The sequence below is a fragment of the Neophocaena asiaeorientalis genome, unplaced genomic scaffold (assembly GCF_003031525.2).
Source record: "Neophocaena asiaeorientalis asiaeorientalis breed wild unplaced genomic scaffold, Neophocaena_asiaeorientalis_V1.1 scaffold78, whole genome shotgun sequence".
NCBI lineage: Eukaryota > Metazoa > Chordata > Mammalia > Artiodactyla > Phocoenidae > Neophocaena > Neophocaena asiaeorientalis.
Window position 1 is genome coordinate 10,636,588 of NW_020175018.1, and position 20,826 is coordinate 10,657,413.

The following is a 20,826-nucleotide window of genomic DNA, read 5'->3' on the forward strand; positions in this document are numbered from 1 at the left end:
CATAAGAATCTCAAAGCGGAACACAGCCAAAAAACATGGCAGAACTTCATACTGACAAGAAAACTGAAAGAAAAGCCAAGCCCCAAGCTAAGCCATGGAAAAGCTTCCCAATGGTAGGACAGACTGGGAAGGGGTCTTAAACCTAGTTTGGACCCAACCAGGTGGCTGGCTTTCCAAGGGGGCTGGGGGCTGATCTCAAAACCAAGGACCCAATTTGCTTCCCTAATACAAAGACATCTCCACACCCCCTCCTCTCCATACGGCTTGCTGTTTAATCCTTGACATTCCATTTGTTAAAAGGCAAAAGCCGATGCTGGTCTAGCCAGCACGATCATCCATTTTAACTTGGTCAAGTTTTGCTCTCGAACAGCAGGCCTGAGAACTGTCAAGCTAATTTTACTGAACACTCTGTTACTGAATCATGCCTGAGCCCCGGCCGCTCTTTACCTCAGAAGCTGGACCCCATCCCAGAACAATCTTTAAAAGTTTATTTTACTGATCAAAGCAAAATAAGAAATAGCTCTTTTTTTAAAACTATATTTAGGGAGCCAGGTAGTAAGTGATGCTCTGGCAAGAGTTCTGAAATGTAAAGTGCCTTGTGCATTTATAAACTTGCGGGTATTTGCTCTGGCACTAGGCCAGTGTGTGTTTGGAACAAATGCCAATCATTCGCGTTCAGACTTGCCTTCCCCTGCTCTCTCCTCGGAAGTCAGTATGCACTCCATCTGTGACAATATGCTGGGCGATGGATGAGTAGGACCTAAAAGGAACATCAGTTCTTGGGTACTCGCAAGCTAGTATTGGGCTAGATCTCCCAAACTTCCATCTGTCTGGGTTCCACCTGAACTATTTTAGATTTGAGTCTGCTTGTAAATTGCTTACATTCTCTCCTAATCTGCTGCTGGCTGATAGCGTTATTTCCAACCAATACATTTATCTTTTCAGCGAAGGCAGACTAAAAGCTCAAAAGGTAGCCTTGTGTTTGGACTAACTTCCATAATTAAAAGTGTCCTTTGAAAAGATCTTTGAACAGAGGAAAATCCCTAGTCTGTATTTTTCTGTCATTTTACCCAAACATACCTGGGTGACAAGGTTAAAGCATGTGGAGGAAATCCCTGGCACTTATCATCCACAGGCATTACTGATAAACTGTGTGGTGGAGGAATAAAGGATTACCTTCTGTATTTTTTCATTACACTTTTCTTTTGTTACAGAATACATAAATCCATTGTGGCACAATGTAATATGTATCACCATGCTACACCTGCGGACGCTTCCGAGCGGCTGCCATGTCTGTGCAGTCAGGAATGATAAGTGAACCACCCGTGAATGTTAACGATAGTGATCATTCTGAGGTAACTCGGCTCTCCATCTTCCTTTACAGTCTCTGTGCTGAAGCCAGGGTAGCAAGGTTCATGAGAGGAAAATGAAAACAACAGTGAAGGGAAGGGGCATGCTCGGCACTCGGAATGTGCCTTCGCGGGTGTGCGGGATCTCACTCTGGGGCTACGTTTCGGTGAAAACGTGCACATTTAAAGGAGAAAGAGGTTGTGACCCACGTCCTGCGCCCTCAGCCAGACTTAATGAAAGTTTCCTCAGGTCAGCCTCGCACTCCACTCACTCCTCTCCCTCCAGACGAACGCCAACATTGGATCTTGTCCCAAGTCTACAGCACTTAATGTTTCTAAAACACAAGAGTACAGGATCTAAGTGGTTCTCAGAATCCATGTAGGTGCAACTGTTAAGTTGTGCTCCCATTTAATAAATGGATATGGAGACCTGCTACCACAATTTTCAGCTTGACTTCAAAAGAGTCTGGGTTTTATGCCTCATTTCTTCATATCCAGGATTTTTTATGGGCTTTCTAAAATGTCTACGGAAATACATCGTGTAAAGGCACTTTTATTTGATGTTGGGCACTGGGTCTGAGACTGAGGAGACGATGATCTTGGGGGACCCGGGGCAGCAGGCGGGGAGGGTGCTAGCCCTGCTTCCCTTCTTCATGGCACTGCATTTCAGTCTCTGGGTTGTGACCTGCGCTGGGGATGACCAGCCCTTGGATAGACAGGCAGATGGATGGACAGACAGGTGGGCTGCAAACCCACTCTCAGCTAGGAAACTGCTCCTCCCCCAGCTCCCCTCGTGGACAGACAGCTTCTTTTCTGCCAGTGCAGGGCATTCTAGGGGCACTGGAAGAAGCAGCTGCCCTTCTGCAGCTCCTTGGGTTGCCCGTGCTGGGTCCAGGATGAAGCACCACCTCAGGGAGCTGACTGAATGCTGGCAGGAGTGCTTCAGTCAATTCCAAGTTAGGTCCTGTCAAGTCTCGTAAACACTGAAAAACGTATGGGTATTTTAAAAAGAGATTACTTACTTGAGGAATTCAGTTCTGTCCCAGTGCAAAGCCACTCAGTTAACAGAGGGAAGTTTTTATACCAGCATTAACCTAACACAATGAGCATTTCTGCACTAAGCACTGAACTAGAGGCAGCGGTGGACAAAGAGAGAAGTAGGGGCACAGGTCTTTATCTGAGAAGCTTAGATTTTATTTATAGGGGCAGAGCTGGAATCAGAACCCAAGTTGGAAGGCAACATATTGGAGAGGAAGACACATGGGTTGGGAGTTAAATACCTTTTGGTTCAAATCTTGGCTCCATGGCTAACCAAAATGTTGTCTTAACATGTGGGAACCTCAGTTGTGTCCACGAAATGAGGAGGCCATGTCCCTACAGAATTGCCAGGAGGATAAAATAGACAATGAATGCCAAGCACCTGGAACTAAGGCTGGCAAACAGTAAAAGGGGTTTATGATGTTCCTTCTCTTGTGTTCCCCTGTCCCAAGTCATCACCCCAAGAGAAGAGGCCCCATTCAGCCCATTTCCCCCAAACTCCCAGGAGATACTGCTTATTTGGGGGAATGGATCTCAACCTTCATTGCTCATAATTGATAACACAGGGCCATGAAAATGTGCAATTGGCTGGGCATGGTGGCAGCACTGGGACACTATCAGTAGGCAGCCCCTGGCCCAGGCATCAAAACCCCCCTGAAGCTCAAAGCAGGGCACCCTGGGCTCCGGTTTTAAGGTTTTCCTTTTTGAGAGAGTAAACCAGAGAAGTAGGTACGTTCTACCTCGGCTTAACTCAGCTTTGGGTGGGGATGGTGGAAGTCAAAAATCATGGTGGGCTTCCCTGGTGGCACAGTGGTTGAGAGTCCGCCTGCCGATGCAGGGGACACGGGTTCGTGCCCTGGTCCGGGAGGATCCCACATGCCGCAGAGCAGCTGGGCCCATGAGCCATGGCCGCTAAGCCTGCACGTCTGGAGCCTGTGCTCCGCAACGGGAGAGGCCACAACAGTGAGAGGCCCGCGTACCACAAAAAAAAAAAAAATCATGGTGATAATGCAGAGAAATCCAGCGAGAATTATTAAGTGTCTGCTTCTGCAGAGTTCAAGATGTTATTATTCAACAATTAAAACAATAATAGTAGCATCTACTACCTACTGAGCACTTAGTATGTGCCAAGTGCTGTGTTAAGCCTTTTAAATCTGCATTAACTCATTCTACCCTAAAATAGGCACTAATAAGTTATATCCATTTTGCAAAAACTGAGGCTGGAAATATTAGGGAATTTACCTGAGGTCACTCATCTATTAAAGATCCTATTTTGGATTCAAAAATCAACAATACGGTCCTTAATCCAAGTAGCACAGTCCAGTGGGAGAGAAAGACAAAGAAGCAAACAAAGAATTACAGCTCTGCATGATAAGCACAAAGATGAAGGCAAGCTCAGAGTGCTGCCAAAACACAGGGGCACTGAACCCAGCCGGTAGGGGTGAGGGGGATCAGAGAAGCTTCTTAGTGGGGAGGTCTCAAGACATAGCTGTCATTTAGCTCTGCATCATACTGAAAAAATGGTGGCAACACCAGAAGGCAGCAGAGCACAGCAAGTTCTAGAATACAGCCTGCTTTGGAGTCCCAGCTCTGACTTCCTTGGGTAAATGATATAATCTCTCTAACTTCTAGTTTTCTCATCTACAAAATGAGGCTAATTCTTAGACTATAAGATTGCTGTCAGGGCTAAATACTTCTAAAATAATTAACATAATACCTGTCATAAAATAAATGTTTAATAAGCAATAGATAATATAGTAACTATCAGCTTTTCTTCATACAAAGAAGTGATATATAATGATGAGAAAATGACTTCAGTCAACATTTACTGAGCACTTACTTTGTTCATTTAATCCTCCCAGAAAAGGTAGGTGTTATCATCAGTCCCATTTTATAATGGAGGAAATTGAGGTTTGGCAAGGCTGAGACACATACCTGGAATTACGCAGCTAAGAAGTGGAGGAACCAGGACTTGAACCCAGGTCAGCCAGACTCCAAAGCCTGTGTTTCAAACCTCCCTATGGCCAAGGGAGTTTGGGGGGACTAAGGGGAAGAAGAGACTTCCAGAGAGTGTATCTTCCAGATTGGAACCACTGCCCAATCTATGGAAAAGGTCAACTCCCACTGTAACAAATTCAGTTTGATTATAAATGTCCCAGCTCTTAGACTAACCATATGACCTACGAGACTGCTTTTTAAAAGTCCTTGGAAAACGTCCTGGTTTCCTGAGCCACAGTATCAGTTTGTGAAAGTGGGAAAAGGCTGCCAAGAGTAGCACTCCCTCCTCCAGTCCTGACCAGTTCATAATCGTGATGAAGACGTACTCCTTTGGTTCCCAGCCTGTTCTGGTCCCAATTCCATGCATGTTCATTTTTGAGCATTTCAAGGTAGAAAATGAAAATATATGAGCAAGAGAAAGCCTTATAATAACTGCAGCATGCCTGCTTTAAAGGAAGTCCTTCGGGTATTTCTTTATCCATAAAGAGAGTTTACACTAGTGGGAATGCCACATTTTGTTTCCCCTTGCGCTGACAAAATTTTTTTTTTAAAGATCAAAGCGTATTGCGTGAGTATGTGATATTTGACATTGGACAAAGTACTCTTTTTCAAAAGAGACATTTTCCAAAAACATAACTCACTAGACTAATGGGCAGTGAGAAGCCAAAATGACTGCCCTCCGCCTTCTCCTTGTCTATCTTTGCCAGAGTCCTTGGGACTTGCCAAATCCGGTCATGCCTGCTTAGCTTGCTCGACTGATTGTGCCAGAAAAGAAAATAAGACACAGATGTATTTGAGCTCTTTGAGATGCCAGTAAGAGAGACAGCTAATGGCTTCATTTCGACCCTCCCCTTCCAGCTGGGCACAGGTGGGGGATAATGAGGTCCCTCTCCCTAATCAAACTCAATTATTTACTACTCTATATAACCGCAAAGACACTCACATTCAGTTCAGAATATAAAACACACCGTGGGCTACCTCCAACCACCGCCACTGGGTATTTATAACAAACTCAAGTGGCTAACAGTTTGCCTTGGCAGGAGTTTAAGTGTGTAAAGTTTTGCAAACTGTTTCTGTTCAAGTATGTCCTGCTGAAATGGGGTCCCAGGCGGGGTTCCACAACTGTCAGGTCAGTGAACTGCATAACATCTGAGAATGTATTCACCACACAGTGCAGACAGGATCTGGAAATCAAAAGCTTCGTTCTATTGCACCCTTCTGAGAAGCATCACGGTTTTTTCAACAGCAAGACTGACGCTGTATTAATAAACATTACAAGTCACTAGCCTGACAGGTACATAGCAGCAGCTGACAGACTCCAACACAAGCTGAGGGGAGAACAGAGGAAAGCAAAATGAGACATAGTAACTAAACATGACCAAAGGGGGTGGATCATGAAACAAATCACATTAACATCAGAAATGCGAGTCCCAAACTTTTAAGATATATAGCAACCAAAGCAACAATCTGGTATAATTTTTGGATACCAAAGTAAGTTGATGGCTATCTAAAATATGTGCTTTTATTGTAGGAACAAAGTTATCCTGGCACAATCTCAACAGACACATTCCAGTGAGCAAAACATACATATTTAGCTTGTCTGACCTTTAAATTCTTAGAAGTATGTAATTAATGCTTTCCATCTTTATTACTTACTCCAATATTTCTGTCACTTTAAACAGACACAAAGAAAAATCTTTTCTTTTCTCTAGACAGTAGCTGTTGCCAAAAAGGAAATCAAGTCACATTTACAAATACAAAATTAAACAGGCTGCATATGTTACACTTCCATACACGAGGACAATCTAGACAATGAAAATGTTTGCTAATACAACAGAATGAAAAGAAACAACACACAGTCAGTCCTCTATGACTCAAGCAACCAATAAATAACTAGGATAATTTATAGCCATGTTGTCAGGCCTGGTCACAAAGAGCACAGGCATCTTATTTTATTACTTGCCCTATTTTAGCTCTGCCCCTTACCAAACTGCATGACCTTGGGTAAATAACTACCTGTCTCTGATCCTCAGCTTATATATTATAAAGATACGTTGCTTATAAGGAATAAATGAGATAATGGCTATTAGGGGCACCAAACTGAGTGTGCAAAAACGCTCATTTCTTCCCCTCACCCCCACTACCTCCTCTCAAGACCATTAAGGCAATATCACATTAAGAGTATGTGAGTTTTCAAACTAATGATATCTTTTCATAACGGTCTGGTCACTTAGGGTGTATTGTGGAGATCTCATCAAGAATGTATACTAAAACCACTGAGACCCTTTTTTGAAAGGCCCTCATACAGGAAAGAGCAATGAATCTAGGGCATGCCTCCTAAAACAGCAGCTAACCTTTCCCTTTATGCAGAGCCAAGAGAAGCCACAGCAGTCTCTGGGAGCTCTCTGGGCCACACTGACTGAGGCAGCCCAGCTTCTGGTACAAGATCCTCCAACGTCTACCCCGTGGTCCATTTCCCAAATAGCAAAATCCTAACTGGATTCTATTTGCTCTGCAGCTCTTGGTTAAAATGACTCCTTTCCCACATCCACCTGACATATTAAACATTTTAAGTAAAACACATATATAGGAAGCCAATTTAATTAACTGACTTCTGATCTAGGAAGATTCTGTCCGTTTTATTGTTTTTGACTTTTCTTTCCTTAAAGCCCTTCTTCCCCACCCCAGAGTAGGATCCCAGTGTGAAACATTAATGTCAACACATGTAACGCAATGACACCACCCCAGCTGCTTTTGTCATTGTCATTTTTAAAGTCAACTCAGTTTCACAAATTCTGATTGAATTAGCCCATGCTGGGGGATGGGAAGAGATGGACAATGCAAGTTCCTCTCCTGTCCACTGCAAGATCTCATTTTCATTTTCCCTTGTCCTACTGTCTAAAGGCCTTGGCATGGTCATTGTTGGCAAGGAGCACTTCTTCAGATGCTGAAAACCAGCTGAGATCCAGCTCTTAACTAGTATTAGGGGCCACCCTAATACCTCTGTCCCCTACTTCTCCCCTCCCACACTCCTCACAGCCAAACAACTTCAACGCTTAGGCTCAGAGTAGCTACTAGCAGTCAGCAAGTTAGGGACTCCTGTTTATATACACATTTGCTCTATCCAAAATCAATCAAGAACAATGGATGCCTTAGAAATCTGCTTGCTGATCTGGTAAAGGAGGCTGTGTCCACTAACAGGCTCCTAATTTGCACTTTGTTAGAGTAATCCATTCTCCTTCCCCTAACGACAACTCTATTTCCAGGGGTTTCCTGGGGCCCAAGGGCCTGGGAGGGCAAAACCAGCCTAGCCCCAACTCAGTAAGAATATCAAAAGGTATCCAGCTTCACACTCTTTTCCACAAAACACTTTTCCAATTAGGGATTCATTTAAGTTAACTAGCTCCTGTTTTTAAATGTAAATCATTATATAATGTAATAAGTCATTATCTCTGCATGATGGAACAAAGAGAAATTTGAAATTTTCTTTTATATGAAAAAACAGATTTTCTAATTTTTCTATTCTGTTTTCCATAAGATCTTACGGAAAAACCCGAACGAACTTTTGAGGCAACCCAATCTAATGGACATGTATTAATTGTGCAATAAAAAAATAACCCAAAGAAAAGTTAAACCCCATATACAACTTAGTGTAAATTATTCAGGCTGATAAATCTCTGATAAAAATAACAAATAGCAACTACATAACACTTCCTACACACTAGGGTCTGAGCTAATTTTCTCATAGCAGCATTTCCTACCTGAGGTTCATGGACCCCCTAGGGTCAAAAGATGCATTCACAGGCTCTCTTGAGTTTCAGAATTTAAAAATTTTGCTTTTAGTTCAATGAAAATCATGTACATATGATTTGCACTGAAAAGCAAAATTTTATACAGATATATAAACAGATGTATATAGTGACTTATATAAGCAATAGATAGATAGATATGGATATAGACCATTCCCAGTCTTCCATGTTCCTCATTCTCCATCCAGCTGGGGGAGCCCTGAGTCACTGCTTGGAGGAGAAATACCCAGGAGAGCCACCTGACCTTCATTAGACAGATGTGAACAAGAAATAAACATATAATAAAGCCAGGGTCAACCAATCTAGCCCATGTCCATTCATTTACGTATTTTCTATGGCTACTTTCGCATTATGATGGCGGAGTTGGCCCACAGAGACTGTATGGCCTGCAAGCCTAAAATATTAACTATCTTGTCCTTTATAGAAAAAGTTTGCCAACATGTGGGATAAGCTGGTGAGATTTGGGGGGTTGAGTATCCTAGCAGCTGGTTATTTAACATCAGTAATCGACTTAGAAAGGCCAAACGGCATCAGTGCAAGCTATATGCCAAAACAGTTTGTTGAATAAGGAAAAGTGACAGGAGAAGTGTACACAAGACTCTTTACGGAACAGACTTGCTGATCTCTGAAGAATTCACCCCTGCAGTATGCAAGTCACACTGTGCACAGGACGAATGAGGCAGAGAGCCCATCTATGAACAGAACCAATTGACAACAGCAGAAAGTAAGGTGACCCATCATCCTGGTTCACCCGGGACTGAGTGGGGTGCTCTTGGACTTAGGACTTTCTTTTTCAAAAGTCAGTTCCCTGGTGGGGAAGGGATCCCAGGCTTAGTGGTTAGGATTCCGGGCTTTCACTACCGTGGCCCGGGTTTAATACCTGGCTGGGGAACTAAGACCCTGCAAGCTACGCGGCGTGGCCAAAAAACTAAAAAAAATAAAAGAGGGAAAATCCTGGGTAGGACTGGCATAAACTGGTCATCCTAGCATAAATGTTCTTTATTTTTCCAATTAAAAAACATTTAAAATTTGGGGAGGGTGCACTATAAATCAATTGGCCCATTAAAATAATGGACTAGTACCTAAAAATACACTGTTTAAAAGGACAAATAATATGATAGTCTGATGTTTCATATGAAAATCAGAAGACTCAAGTTGACAAGTAAAACAATTAACATCCATTAAACCCCACATCAGTGATTTAATTTCAGCAAAATATCATCTGTTAATTTTTATTTTATTAATGTTATAGTTTTATTTGCATTTAATTTGTAATTTTTTTTTGATTGCATAAAGACATGGAATTTATAGCTAGAATTTTACATTTGTATGTGTTTAAGTAACATTATAATAAAACAAATTTGGGCAAACATTGAAGTTCCAGGAGAATTAATTTTCCTTTAAAAGAGGTCTGTACATTACTTACATTTAAGAACATTCCTCACAACAAATCCATGTAGAGTGAGTAATTACCATCCTCACTTTACAGATGAAGAAACTGAGACCACAGTCATGGAGCAAGTCACTAGTGAAGCTGAAACTTGAACCCAGGTTAGCCTAAGTTCAAAGGCTGTGCTACCTCATTTGGAGTAGGGAAAGATGGTATATTGGAGACTCCTGGTTGAACGGTATGAGGGCCTCTGAAAAACAGAAGGCAACCTGGGGCTTCACGGTATTCAAAAGGCAGAAACAGGGCTGTAGAAGAGGTTAAGTGGGCTCAGAAAGCAAGGTGGGACAAAAAGCTTGCCCAAGGGCCTCCTTCTCCCCGAGCAGCCCGCAGACACCTGAAGATTCATTCGTTCATTCTTTCTCTAGGAAGCCCTGTGCTAGGCGCAGGGATGGGTTAAGCAGTAATGCAAAGATGGCTCAGGCGGTAATGTGAGCGATGGGCAGCGGCAGATGAAGCTTCGCTCGCTCACTCACCTGCTGCTCACCTCCTGCTGTGCAGCCTGGTTCCTAACAGGCCGCGGACAGGTACCAGTCTGCAGCCCGGGGGTTGGGGACCCCTGTCTTAAAGGATGTCTGCCACAGAGGATGTCTGCAGATCTCCAATGTCCACCCCTGTCCGTGTTCAGCAAAAGTTATTCCAATTCAGCCTTTACTCAATCCCTCTATTTACTCCATTACCACCACAGTAGTGGAGCTATGCTGGGTGCCGTGGGGCACTAATGATCCAGTTCTTGCCCTCAGAGGATTTTTATTAATAATAACAACAATTGCAGCAAACACTTACTTAGATAATGCTTATTTAGGCTAGGCACTGTTCTAAGTGCTTTGCACATATTAACACATCCAATCCTCACAACAGCTCTATGAGAGATGTATTATTACTACCCTCATTTAACTGAGCCGTAGAAAAGTCAAGTAATTCATCTGAGATTTCACACACACTAGTAAGGGCAAGGTCAGAATCGGTACCCAAGAAGTCTGGCTCCAGGGGTCACCATGCTCTTGAACTTTGGCCTTAAGACGGTGGGATTCACTTGAATGACTAGACCAATACTTGATTCCCCTACCCACATCCCAACCATCAGCAGGGTGTTGGGGAAAAAACGGACTTTGAAGTTAGGCATGGGGTCAAGTCCAGGCCTGAGAGCAGTACTTCCCGGCCTCAGTTTTCATGTCTCTAAAATGGTCATAATAAAAACTGGGCTATTTTCAGATTAAATGAAATAACATATACATAGTTGGCCCTTAGTAAATACTAATCCACTTTCCATTGTCAAACCTAGCTCCTTCTTCCTGGTTCAGTGCAGTGTCTATGCAGCCACTTCCTGCCCATTCTCCACTGGGAGAGAGATGCAAAGAGGAAAGGGAGGGAATGAAGAGAAGGAGCAATGGTTTCACTTCTTTTGCTGGCACTTCACTCTCTGAAACTTTGGATATGTCCCTGGAGACTCCTAAAGGTCTGCTCTGTCCTGCATTTGCAGGAGACATTTTTCTAACTTGGAATTTAGACCAGAAAGGTGAATGGGAGGTTGCTGAACCAAAAAAACATACACAGGGCAAATGGTCAGTAATTTGTACTATTTCATCAGACAACTGAGAAAAAGAAGAAAGAGAAAATGTATTGACATTTGTTCTAAATGCTCACATATAAAGATTTTACTTGACCTTGTGTTTTCAGAAACACTCCAGACATGTTGAATAAACTCCTGGACTTCAGAATAAAAAACGGATTGACTGTGGTGTGTGTGTTTGGGAGTGAGAGTGCAGGGATGGGAGTAATTCAGGAAAAAAAAAAAAGTATCAGGTTTAAAGCAGTTGTTTTCCCATTCTCTCTTCCCATTCTCTGGAAGGTAGGGTTCACAGTGAGACACTGTGTAGCCTTAGATGCTTCTCCTAGGAAGGTATGCCCAAACCACCCCCAACCTCATTCTACTGAAAATCACTGATTTTAAAGCTCTTGTTTGAAAAAGGACTTTCAGATCAAAAGATTGCTATGATCATATGTTAATATTCATGTAGTAAAAATTATGTGCTAATGAGAACAATTCTTCTAGTGATTTATTAATAAACAATAGAATTTCAAGCCGAAACTACTGACATTTCATTATATACATCTTTTTTTTTTTTTTTTTGCGGTACGCGGGCCTCCTACTGCTGCAGCCCCTCCCGTTGCAGAGCACAGACTCCGGATGCGCAGGCCCAGCGGCCATGGCTCACCGGCCCAGCCGCTCCGCGACACGTGGGATCCTCCCAGACCGGGGCACGAACCCGTGTCCCCTGAATCGGCAGGTGGACTCTCAACCACTGCGCCACCAGGGAAGTCCCTATATACATCTTTTAAAGTAAAAAGAAAAAACTTCTAATGACACCTTGTAATGGTAAGACTGAAAAGATGGTTTTATGAATTTTATTTGTAGCACTGTAATAGATACCTCTTCAGAAGGCTATATATGTCAATACAAAGCAAGAATCTGAAGATGTTTCTACCCTGATCAATAATCCTATTCACAGGGAATTATCCTAAGGAAGTTGTTCAACAGAAATAAAAGGGATATAGATAAGGACTATCATTATAGAATCACTTGTTAAAACCAAAACAAGGAAACAATCTTAACATCTTCAGAAGGCTATATATGTCAATACAAAGCGAGAATCTGAAGATGTTTCTACCCTGATCAATAATCCTATTCACAGGGAATTATCCTAAGGAAGTTGTTCAACAGAAATAAAAGGGATATAGATAAGGACTATCATTATAGAATCACTTGTTAAAACCAAAACAAGGAAACAATCTTAACATCCTCTGACAGGCATCCATATCACCCCATAGAGTTTTCTGTTGTATTGCTCATCACAGTTGAATGATCTGTTTGACAACTCTCCCCCAACTAGACAGTAAGCTCCATGAAAACAGGGGCTGTCTCTGTCTAGATTTTTTTGAAAAATTCAAGTACTACTTTATTAAATGAGTTATTTTATATAATATGAACATTAATATAATTACAATTGTAAAAATTTTTTTATAACAAGGATGAACTGATTTTCAGATTTCCAAATCAGAGTCAACTGTACATTTACACAGAACTGTCTTTGCGTGAAGTCCAGAAAGGAAAAGCATAAACATGAGGGTTTCTGTAGCCCCTTTGTTTTTGCTGATCGACAGTTTGTTAGAAAAGCAGCTGCAGGTTTTTACCTAAGGTCTGAGACATTACATAATAAATGCAGATTGTAGGAATTAAGAACAGATATCAAAATACTTGTAATATAATGTTAAGTAAAAATAACACAATATGTACACTAGAACTGAAACTGTAATATAAATACATGTGGAAATGATTATACAGAAATGAAAATAATTATACTGGGATGGAGGAATCATTGGAAAACTTTTAAATTACTTTAATATTCTTTAAAGTTGTTGTTTCAGTGCCTCTGAAATGTAAAAAGAAGGAAAATATGTGATGTTATATACACCAAACATGATTTCAGGGTAGGGATGAAATGACAATAATAAAGCTTGAGGAGCCACCCCCTGCTCACTCCCAGGCACACAGATTTCTTTCTTTGGTCAAGGGTAGAAACACCCAAAATACTCATATATCATAGGTAACATAATCCTATTTTTAGTAAAAACCTGAAACAAAGGCAATATGTTTTTAAAAGATGGGGGAAAGTCCTCTAAAGCAATCCCTCTTCTGGACAGTGAATTTGCTGGTTACTAACAGCAGGGGGTGCCAAAGGGATCACTATTGCTCCCAGGAGATGGCCAGGAGTGGGACTGTCACGGCCTCTGTTACAAGACCTTAAGCTGAGAAAACGCTGCAGGTTTTCCCCTAACAACCAGGACATATGTGTAAGACTCAGGTGCTCTACAGATGTGAATGGACAAAAACTACATTTTTATTTTAACTAACTTCTAACTGATATTTAGCATCTCCTTGAATTATGAATGCAGTCAACAAACCACAGTCATATGAGCAGTACTGGTGACTCTGTCATGAACAGAAACCACAGATACCATCATAGCACATTACAATTGTTGCAGATTTCTCAAATATCATTTACACTTACCACTACTTTGAAACAAGAGACGTCAGAAGTTACTGTTAGACCTGCCTCTGGATCTTGTCATTTAATGTATTAATAAAGTCAGTACATATTACTATATCACAAATTTGTTTAATAATTTGATAACTATTTAAATATAATGGAATTCTTTCATACTCCTGTGAATTTTACTCTCTGCATTTACAAACACTTTTCTGAGAAGGGCTTCTGTAGGCTTTACCTGACTACCAAAGGCACAGGAAAGATTAAGAACCTCTGCTCAGTCTAATGGAAGGCAACTAAGAAAAATCAAATTTGATTTGAACAAAGTTGGAGAGAAAAAGAAGTATTTTAAGTCACAAAAGAGAAGTGGCTGCAATGCACATTTTCAGTTTGGATTCCTTAATGAGAAAGAGGGAAACCCCAAATTTGTCCTTCATAGGCCCCAAAGTACCCCAGTATTTCCAGAGGTCTGGTTCCTAGACATGACATTCAAGATATCCCTAATAGAATTTGCTACTGCAAAGCAGTCTGCATTTAATCCAGGTGCAGAGGCACAGGATACAATGCAAATGATGTCCCCAACGTCTCTCTGAAAGTAATCATTACATGTTGACTCTCCAGATACCAAATATCATTCATTTGATGAACAAAGCCAAAATCAAATCCAAAGTACTAGAAGGTAGAGGTGAGATACTGAGATAAGTAACAGAGTCAATACTTACATTCGAACAAAGAGCGACTCTTTGGATGTCAGACCAGGAGATGAATACTTTTCAACCAAGGCCAAAGTACTGAAGCCAAACTTATGGATGGGCTCGTTGGAATCCAGTGGGGGGAAATCTGTGTCAACCTCCCCATCATCCTCGGCAATATGCAGGCAGTAGGCACTGACATTGTCACTGTAAGAAAAACCAAAAAGGTAAGTGAACACCAAGGTGAGGGAGGGATGCAGAGACCAGAAGCTATGGTGTAGAGCAAACTGGGACACTACTGTTTTTTACCCCAAAGCCTGGTGATACAGTTAGATCTCCCAAACCTTACTTCATTTGATAAAGAGAAAATACATGGCACCGCAAAGGGGGAGAAAAACAGTGTGAAAGGAGAACATTTATACTGCTCTATTCTTTCAACAAATATTTACTGAGCACCTGTTAATAGTTAAGACCCAGAACTTAACCCCTTTGATCAAAGATGACATTGAGTATCAGCCCTCAAAGGAAGCTTAGAGTATAGCAGAGGGAAAAAGTAAGCACTACATTAGCTATAATATTTATAAATGTAAATAAAATAAATATCATAAAAGAGAGACTAAACTATAAAGGAAGAAAAAATTATTTGGAGGGAATCAGAGGCCTGTGATTTATGTTCAGGATTAAGAAAATATCTATGCTCTAGATCAGAAGAACTCAAGGTAACCAAGACAATCTTTACAGTTCTCCTTTCTCTGAAGAATATCAGGTTCACTTGGCAGGATCTGATTCCAAACACCAAGGACACTTAACAGAGTAAAAGCAAATGATGCAATTCATCCTGACGCAGATACCTAGCCTTCTCAACTACTCCTGGACTTGTCTCACTGCCCCAGAACGTCCAGTCAGTACTCCCAGATTCCAGCTTTGCCCAATTTAGAATTAACACTCCTTCTCCTTTGGGGGACATAAAAAGTCAGTTTGCTGAAAAAGGGTGGGAAACTATACTAACATAAAGAAAATTTAAAACTGAAATCAATGTAAACACTTTAAAATACCCTGCACCAAAGTTGAATTGTGAAACTGCAAATCTGCTAGCATTCAGAAGTATGAACCTAATAGTTCACAAGGAGGTAGGACTCTAAATTCTGTGGCTTAAATTTGGAGTTTTAATTATATGATTGATGGTTAAATTAATTAATTGCAAAGTGTATGCTAATTGTTTAATTGGTTGCTTGATCTATATAGATCATTTTTTGAATTAAATGAGTTGATTTACAAAGTTTATTGATTGGATGTGACAATGAATTATTTCACTGACTACCTGATTTGCAATTTTCCCAATTAATTCACAAATCTTTAGCTGCAACTCTGCTTATTGAGAGAGAGCCTACTTCAGGTGATCTATACTCAGTCTGTCACGACTAAGAGATATTTATTATATAAAATAGGTAATAAGGACAGATTTAAATTAATGGGACCTGTAAATTTACTAAATGGATGGATAACAAGAAAGTAATCTGTCTATGTTTGTCACTATAAATTTCATGTATTTGCAATGCTGTTAAGAAACTTAAAATTCATCTCTGAATGGTATGGGAAACTTACCAATCTTTGCAAAAGGTTACCAACTTCAACACAAAACACTTGTAGAAGGAGAAGAAAGCCCTTTAGATGAGGAAAATATCATGGTGTAGTAGCTAAGGGCTTTCTGTCCAAAGGGACTTGAGTTCAACCTCAAGCCCCATTGCTCATGGACTACGTGATTTCAGAGAATACACTTCGTTCCCTTCAGATTCCAATTCTACAGAAAGGGTACAGTCACCTAGAGGGGGTTTTGAAGTTTTGATGAGATAATATATGTAGTGCATAGCATATAACAGAGGTAAAAAAATAAATGGTAGTAACTATAAAAAAGTCAGATGGAAAATAACATGTATAGTTAGGTCAACCCTTAAAGACAAATTGTGGATGCATATTAGAGCAACAAAGCAACAATGAAAGTGAGCGACATGTTCTATGTGCAAACATCTGTAACTGGAGTGAACATGTCCACCGTGCTCCAGCCTTGGGGCCACTGAGCCTCCGCGATTTTATGAGCAGGGCAGACACTGATGAAGCAAGCAATGGACAGCACAGATTATTTACTGCCGTGTAAATCATCCTGAGGAATGTCTGTGAATCCCTAGCACCACAGAGGTTTCAAGGGCAAATAATAAGTCTATTGATCAAAGCAGAAAGCCAAACAGTGGCATCAGAAGAATCCTGCTTTGATTGTCACAGGACGCCCCCAAATCTCCTCCAAACAAACTCAGCAAATGTCATAGCCTAAGCTCTGAAAGCCAAAAGACTCAATGTGCCAAGTGCTATTATTCCCTCCAGTTCTTAAATATAAAGTGTGATATCATTTATTCATTCAAAAAACATTTGTAAGGTGCTTACACTGTGCTGTGGCCTGTCCTGAGCACTGGGAACACAGCAAGGAAAAGAGTGAATAATCCACTCTATGTTTCTGGGTCCTCAGTAAAGTTTAGCAGTAAACAGTGCTCCACCCCCTATCAACCCTTAATTGAACAACTAAGGGGAAAAAAAATGACTAAAATTCCATATTCTATGCATGGATATTGGTTCCTTTGTGCCTTTACAGGGGAATCATTAATAAAAGAAGCTACTGTGATATTCTGACTTCTAAAACTGCTTCAGGACTTCAAATTAGTACTAGTAAAACAGCCATTAGTATCATTAGCTACATTTATTGAGTACCACATGCCAGACACTGTGCACAGTGGTTTAGACACATAAGCTCACTGCATCTTCCCATCAGCTCTGTGAGTCCTTTCTTATTATTTCTATTTTACAAATTACAAAACTAAGGCTCAATGAGGTTCATCTTACATGCAAGATTAAACAGCATGTAAATTATAGAGCTGAGATTCAAACCCAGGCAGTCAAGAGCCCTCACTCCTGACTACCATCTACTCCTCTGCCTAAGCCATAGTGTATCAAGATTTCCCAAGGCCCTTGGGAACCTACAATCGTATGGAAATGCTACATATGCTAAAAAGGAGAAGGAAACCACGACATATTATTTATAAAAAATCAGAAGCTTAGAGAGATTTATTTCAATCTCCTCACTTTTACAAATGGGGAATAGACACCTAGAAAAGAGGAATAAGGTGCCCATGATCAACTAGTTAAATGGTGGCAAAGCTGGTTTTCAGAGAACTCAGGTTTCCTTACTTCTCTTCCATTACTCTTTGATCAAATCAGAAATTGGTGGCATTTTGAAATGGGGAGAGAAAAAAGGGGCAGCTGTGGTCCCTGACTCAGGAATTTGCCAAATATAGACACCTAGAGCTTCCAAAACAACAAAAACGGAGTGCCTCTTCATGACAGTTTGTTGGAAGGAAGACGGGTTTTGCAGTGAGATCTGGTTTTAATGCCAACACAACCACGAACCAGCTATGTAACCAAATCTATCTGAGCTCCATTTTCTTACCCATGAAAGGCTTTCCTTGACTTCTTTAGGAGAATCGTTTGGATCTCTAGGAGAATCCAAGTGATTCTCCTCTGTGTTCTTACAGAACTTGGCTGATATTTCTGCATATAACTTACCATGCTGCTCTTTTTCTTATTAATGCATCTATGTTCTCCTAAAGAGCAGGGATACTTCTACTATCTCTGCATCCTCACTGAAGAGTAAAATGGCTGGCATTTAGAACCAATATTTGTTGAATGAATGAATATATGAATGTGTAGACTGAATCACTCTACCCATGAAAAAAACATAGAGGGTATTAATGATGTGTGTGTTAACGAGAAGAGGAGAAGTAATAAGCTTTTCTTTTTCTTTTTCTGGCTTGTCAACATTGATACCTGTTAGCCAAATGGGGCTTTCAAGGCAGTGCACATGTATCAGAGATAGCAATTCAAGACAAGGGAAGAAGGCCCAGGAAAAAGTGAAAATGAAAGAGGCATTCTTTCAGTTCACCAATATATGAGTACTGGCATCTCAGTTTTTTATGGAGACAACAATAAGAAATTATTACAACTATATAAAAACGTTCAATTACATACATATAAAAAGACTAGAAGAAAAGGGACCAAAAAGTTCATAAAGATTATATTTACATTAAAGCAATGAGCACTTTTTTCTTTCTAAATTTCTATACTTTCCAGATGTCCCATAATATGTATATATAACTTTCATTTTCCTTTCTTTGTAAAATATTTAATTAAATTTTTGATAAGTATAATATTAATACATTCTTATTGTAGACAATTTAGAAATACGGAACAGTACAAAGAAGTCTGGGAAATCTCTCACCCCACTACACAGAGAAAATCATTTGTCCTAGAGACTCTGAGCATGGCCTGTCTGATTGGGAAGTGTGCTCATTTTCTCTACTAGGTTCTGGAATTATGGAAGAAATAACCATAACTACTGCATAAGGGTCTTATAAGGATTAAATGACATAATTAACTGCACAGTGCCTGGCATGAAGAAGGATTCTCATTTTGCCAAAATTTCTTCTACCACTTTTAAGCTTCTGATTACACAGAAGCAGAATTAACTACCTAACAGAAGCATGGTGGATAGCAATGAGACAGAGAAACCTAAAAGTCCTGTTTGTGAGTCACTACCAGAGAGAGAAGAATGATCAAAACAGTAACAAACAAGTACACGACAACTGGATCCACAAGAAGAGGCTTAATTTTAGAGTTGGGTTGGCATGGAAGGAGCAGGCCCTTTTAGGTACCATGGAGCTTGTAAGAGGACTGGAAGTTTAAGAAATGAGTGGATGCAAAATGGAGCCTGCTGCCAAAGAGAGATCCTTTTGGGGGAGATATATAGATCTCCAAAGCTTTAATGAGTACAATTAACTGAATTTCCCTTATTCATATTTCAACAAATAAAGCTAAATTTCTTCATTAGAAAAATTTATTGCATTGAATTGTTGACCAATATTCATTTTATGTTCAAAGGCCAGTATGGCTTTTATGAAGAGACAGAAGCCTATAGCCCATAAATAGATGGTATTTAATTCATATATGAAAATTCAGGAGCATTCCAGGAAGCATCCCAGATTTCTACCAAATGTGATCTGACATGTTCATTCTTATCTTCGGAAAATGCAAAACACACACTAAAGTATGAACACAAGACAGATTAATGCTTATTGTTTTTTTACATAAAAAATAAAAGAATGCATGATTCTGAAATGTCCAGAATGCTCATTACATGAGCTCTGCTGCTTATTTTGGTGACAAGCAATATTAAGAGTGTGTCAGGCATTAGCAAGAGAAAGATCCTGATGGTTGCAGCTCAGAAGTTCATCTCTTTGAAGTCAGAGAAAAGATTTTTAAGACTCCCAAGATCTCCTTTTCTCTAAAACACACCCCCCCATAAATGCAAGTAGAACTGATAAATAACATCATAACGTTTGTCAAGCCACAGCAACCTCAGACAGGAACAGTTAAATCTAAATTTCCTGGTAAAGTTTTAGGGAGAAAATGTCCACTAATTTTTAGGTAGAAGCAAGACCTTTATATTGTTCTGTCTGAGCTCCTTTTAGGACAGTTTCTATTGCTATGTCTTCAAGTTCCCTGACCACAGCATGCTTCCTCCTGCCACAGCATCACTGCCACACAGTTCCATCTGCCAGGAGCCTTCCCTTGCCAAATGCCCCTGGCATCACTTTCTGAGGGAATTCCTCCCTGGTTCCCAGGTGAGGCTCTCACAAATGGCATTCCTTCCCTGCAGAGCACTTAACTCAGCTTCTAAGCAAACATTATTTGGCTTAATTATTTGCCCATTTCCCTCACCAGGTTGTAGAATTCATGAAAGAGAAACTATGTCTTGTTCCCCTCACCACTGTACACCCAGCAAAATGCCTGGTACATAGCAAACACTCAATAAATATTTACTGAATGCATGAATGAATACAAACGATAAGTGAAATGAGCCAGTTACAAAGTGCTATTACACTTGATAATTTCTTCTTCCCCACCAAACTGTAAATTTTTTGAGAGCAGCAATTGCATTTCTCTTGTTCTCCATTTTATCCTCGATACCCAGGGCCTGGAACTCCATAAATATTTGCTGAATGAAGAAATGATGAGGGACTTAAGTCTTTGAGATTAAGCAGGATATCAAAAGAAGAGTGAGAAAGGCATTTCTAAGGAAACAGCAAAAGCAGACATGGTGCGTGTCAAGAAGCTGCCAGTTAAAGAATGCGATGCGTTAGAATGTACGGGAGCATAGCTGGGGGTCAGATGGGAAGGGCGCCTTAGGCTGTATTATTTAGGTAAACGGTTCTCAATGAAGACTCTAAGGAGTATAAATTAGAAGCAGCAACCTAGAAATGGAAGGAGAGTAGACAGTGGCAGGCATGCAGACAGCAAAAAAAAAAAAAAGGGGGGGGGGGGGGGGCGGGGGGGGGG

At 40.6% G+C, this 20,826-nt stretch overlaps 1 protein-coding gene across 2 annotated transcripts in view; it reads right to left on the reverse strand.

The window, feature by feature from the left end:
• MAPKAP1 (MAPK associated protein 1) overlaps positions 1-20,826 on the reverse strand; it is a 232,579-nt gene that overhangs the window by 95,467 nt on the left and 116,286 nt on the right. For both annotated transcript variants that reach the window (XM_024762289.1, XM_024762288.1), the window contains one exon: positions 14,416-14,592. In XM_024762289.1, the coding sequence (XP_024618057.1) occupies positions 14,416-14,592 (177 nt within the window). The remainder of the gene's footprint in view (positions 1-14,415; positions 14,593-20,826) is intronic.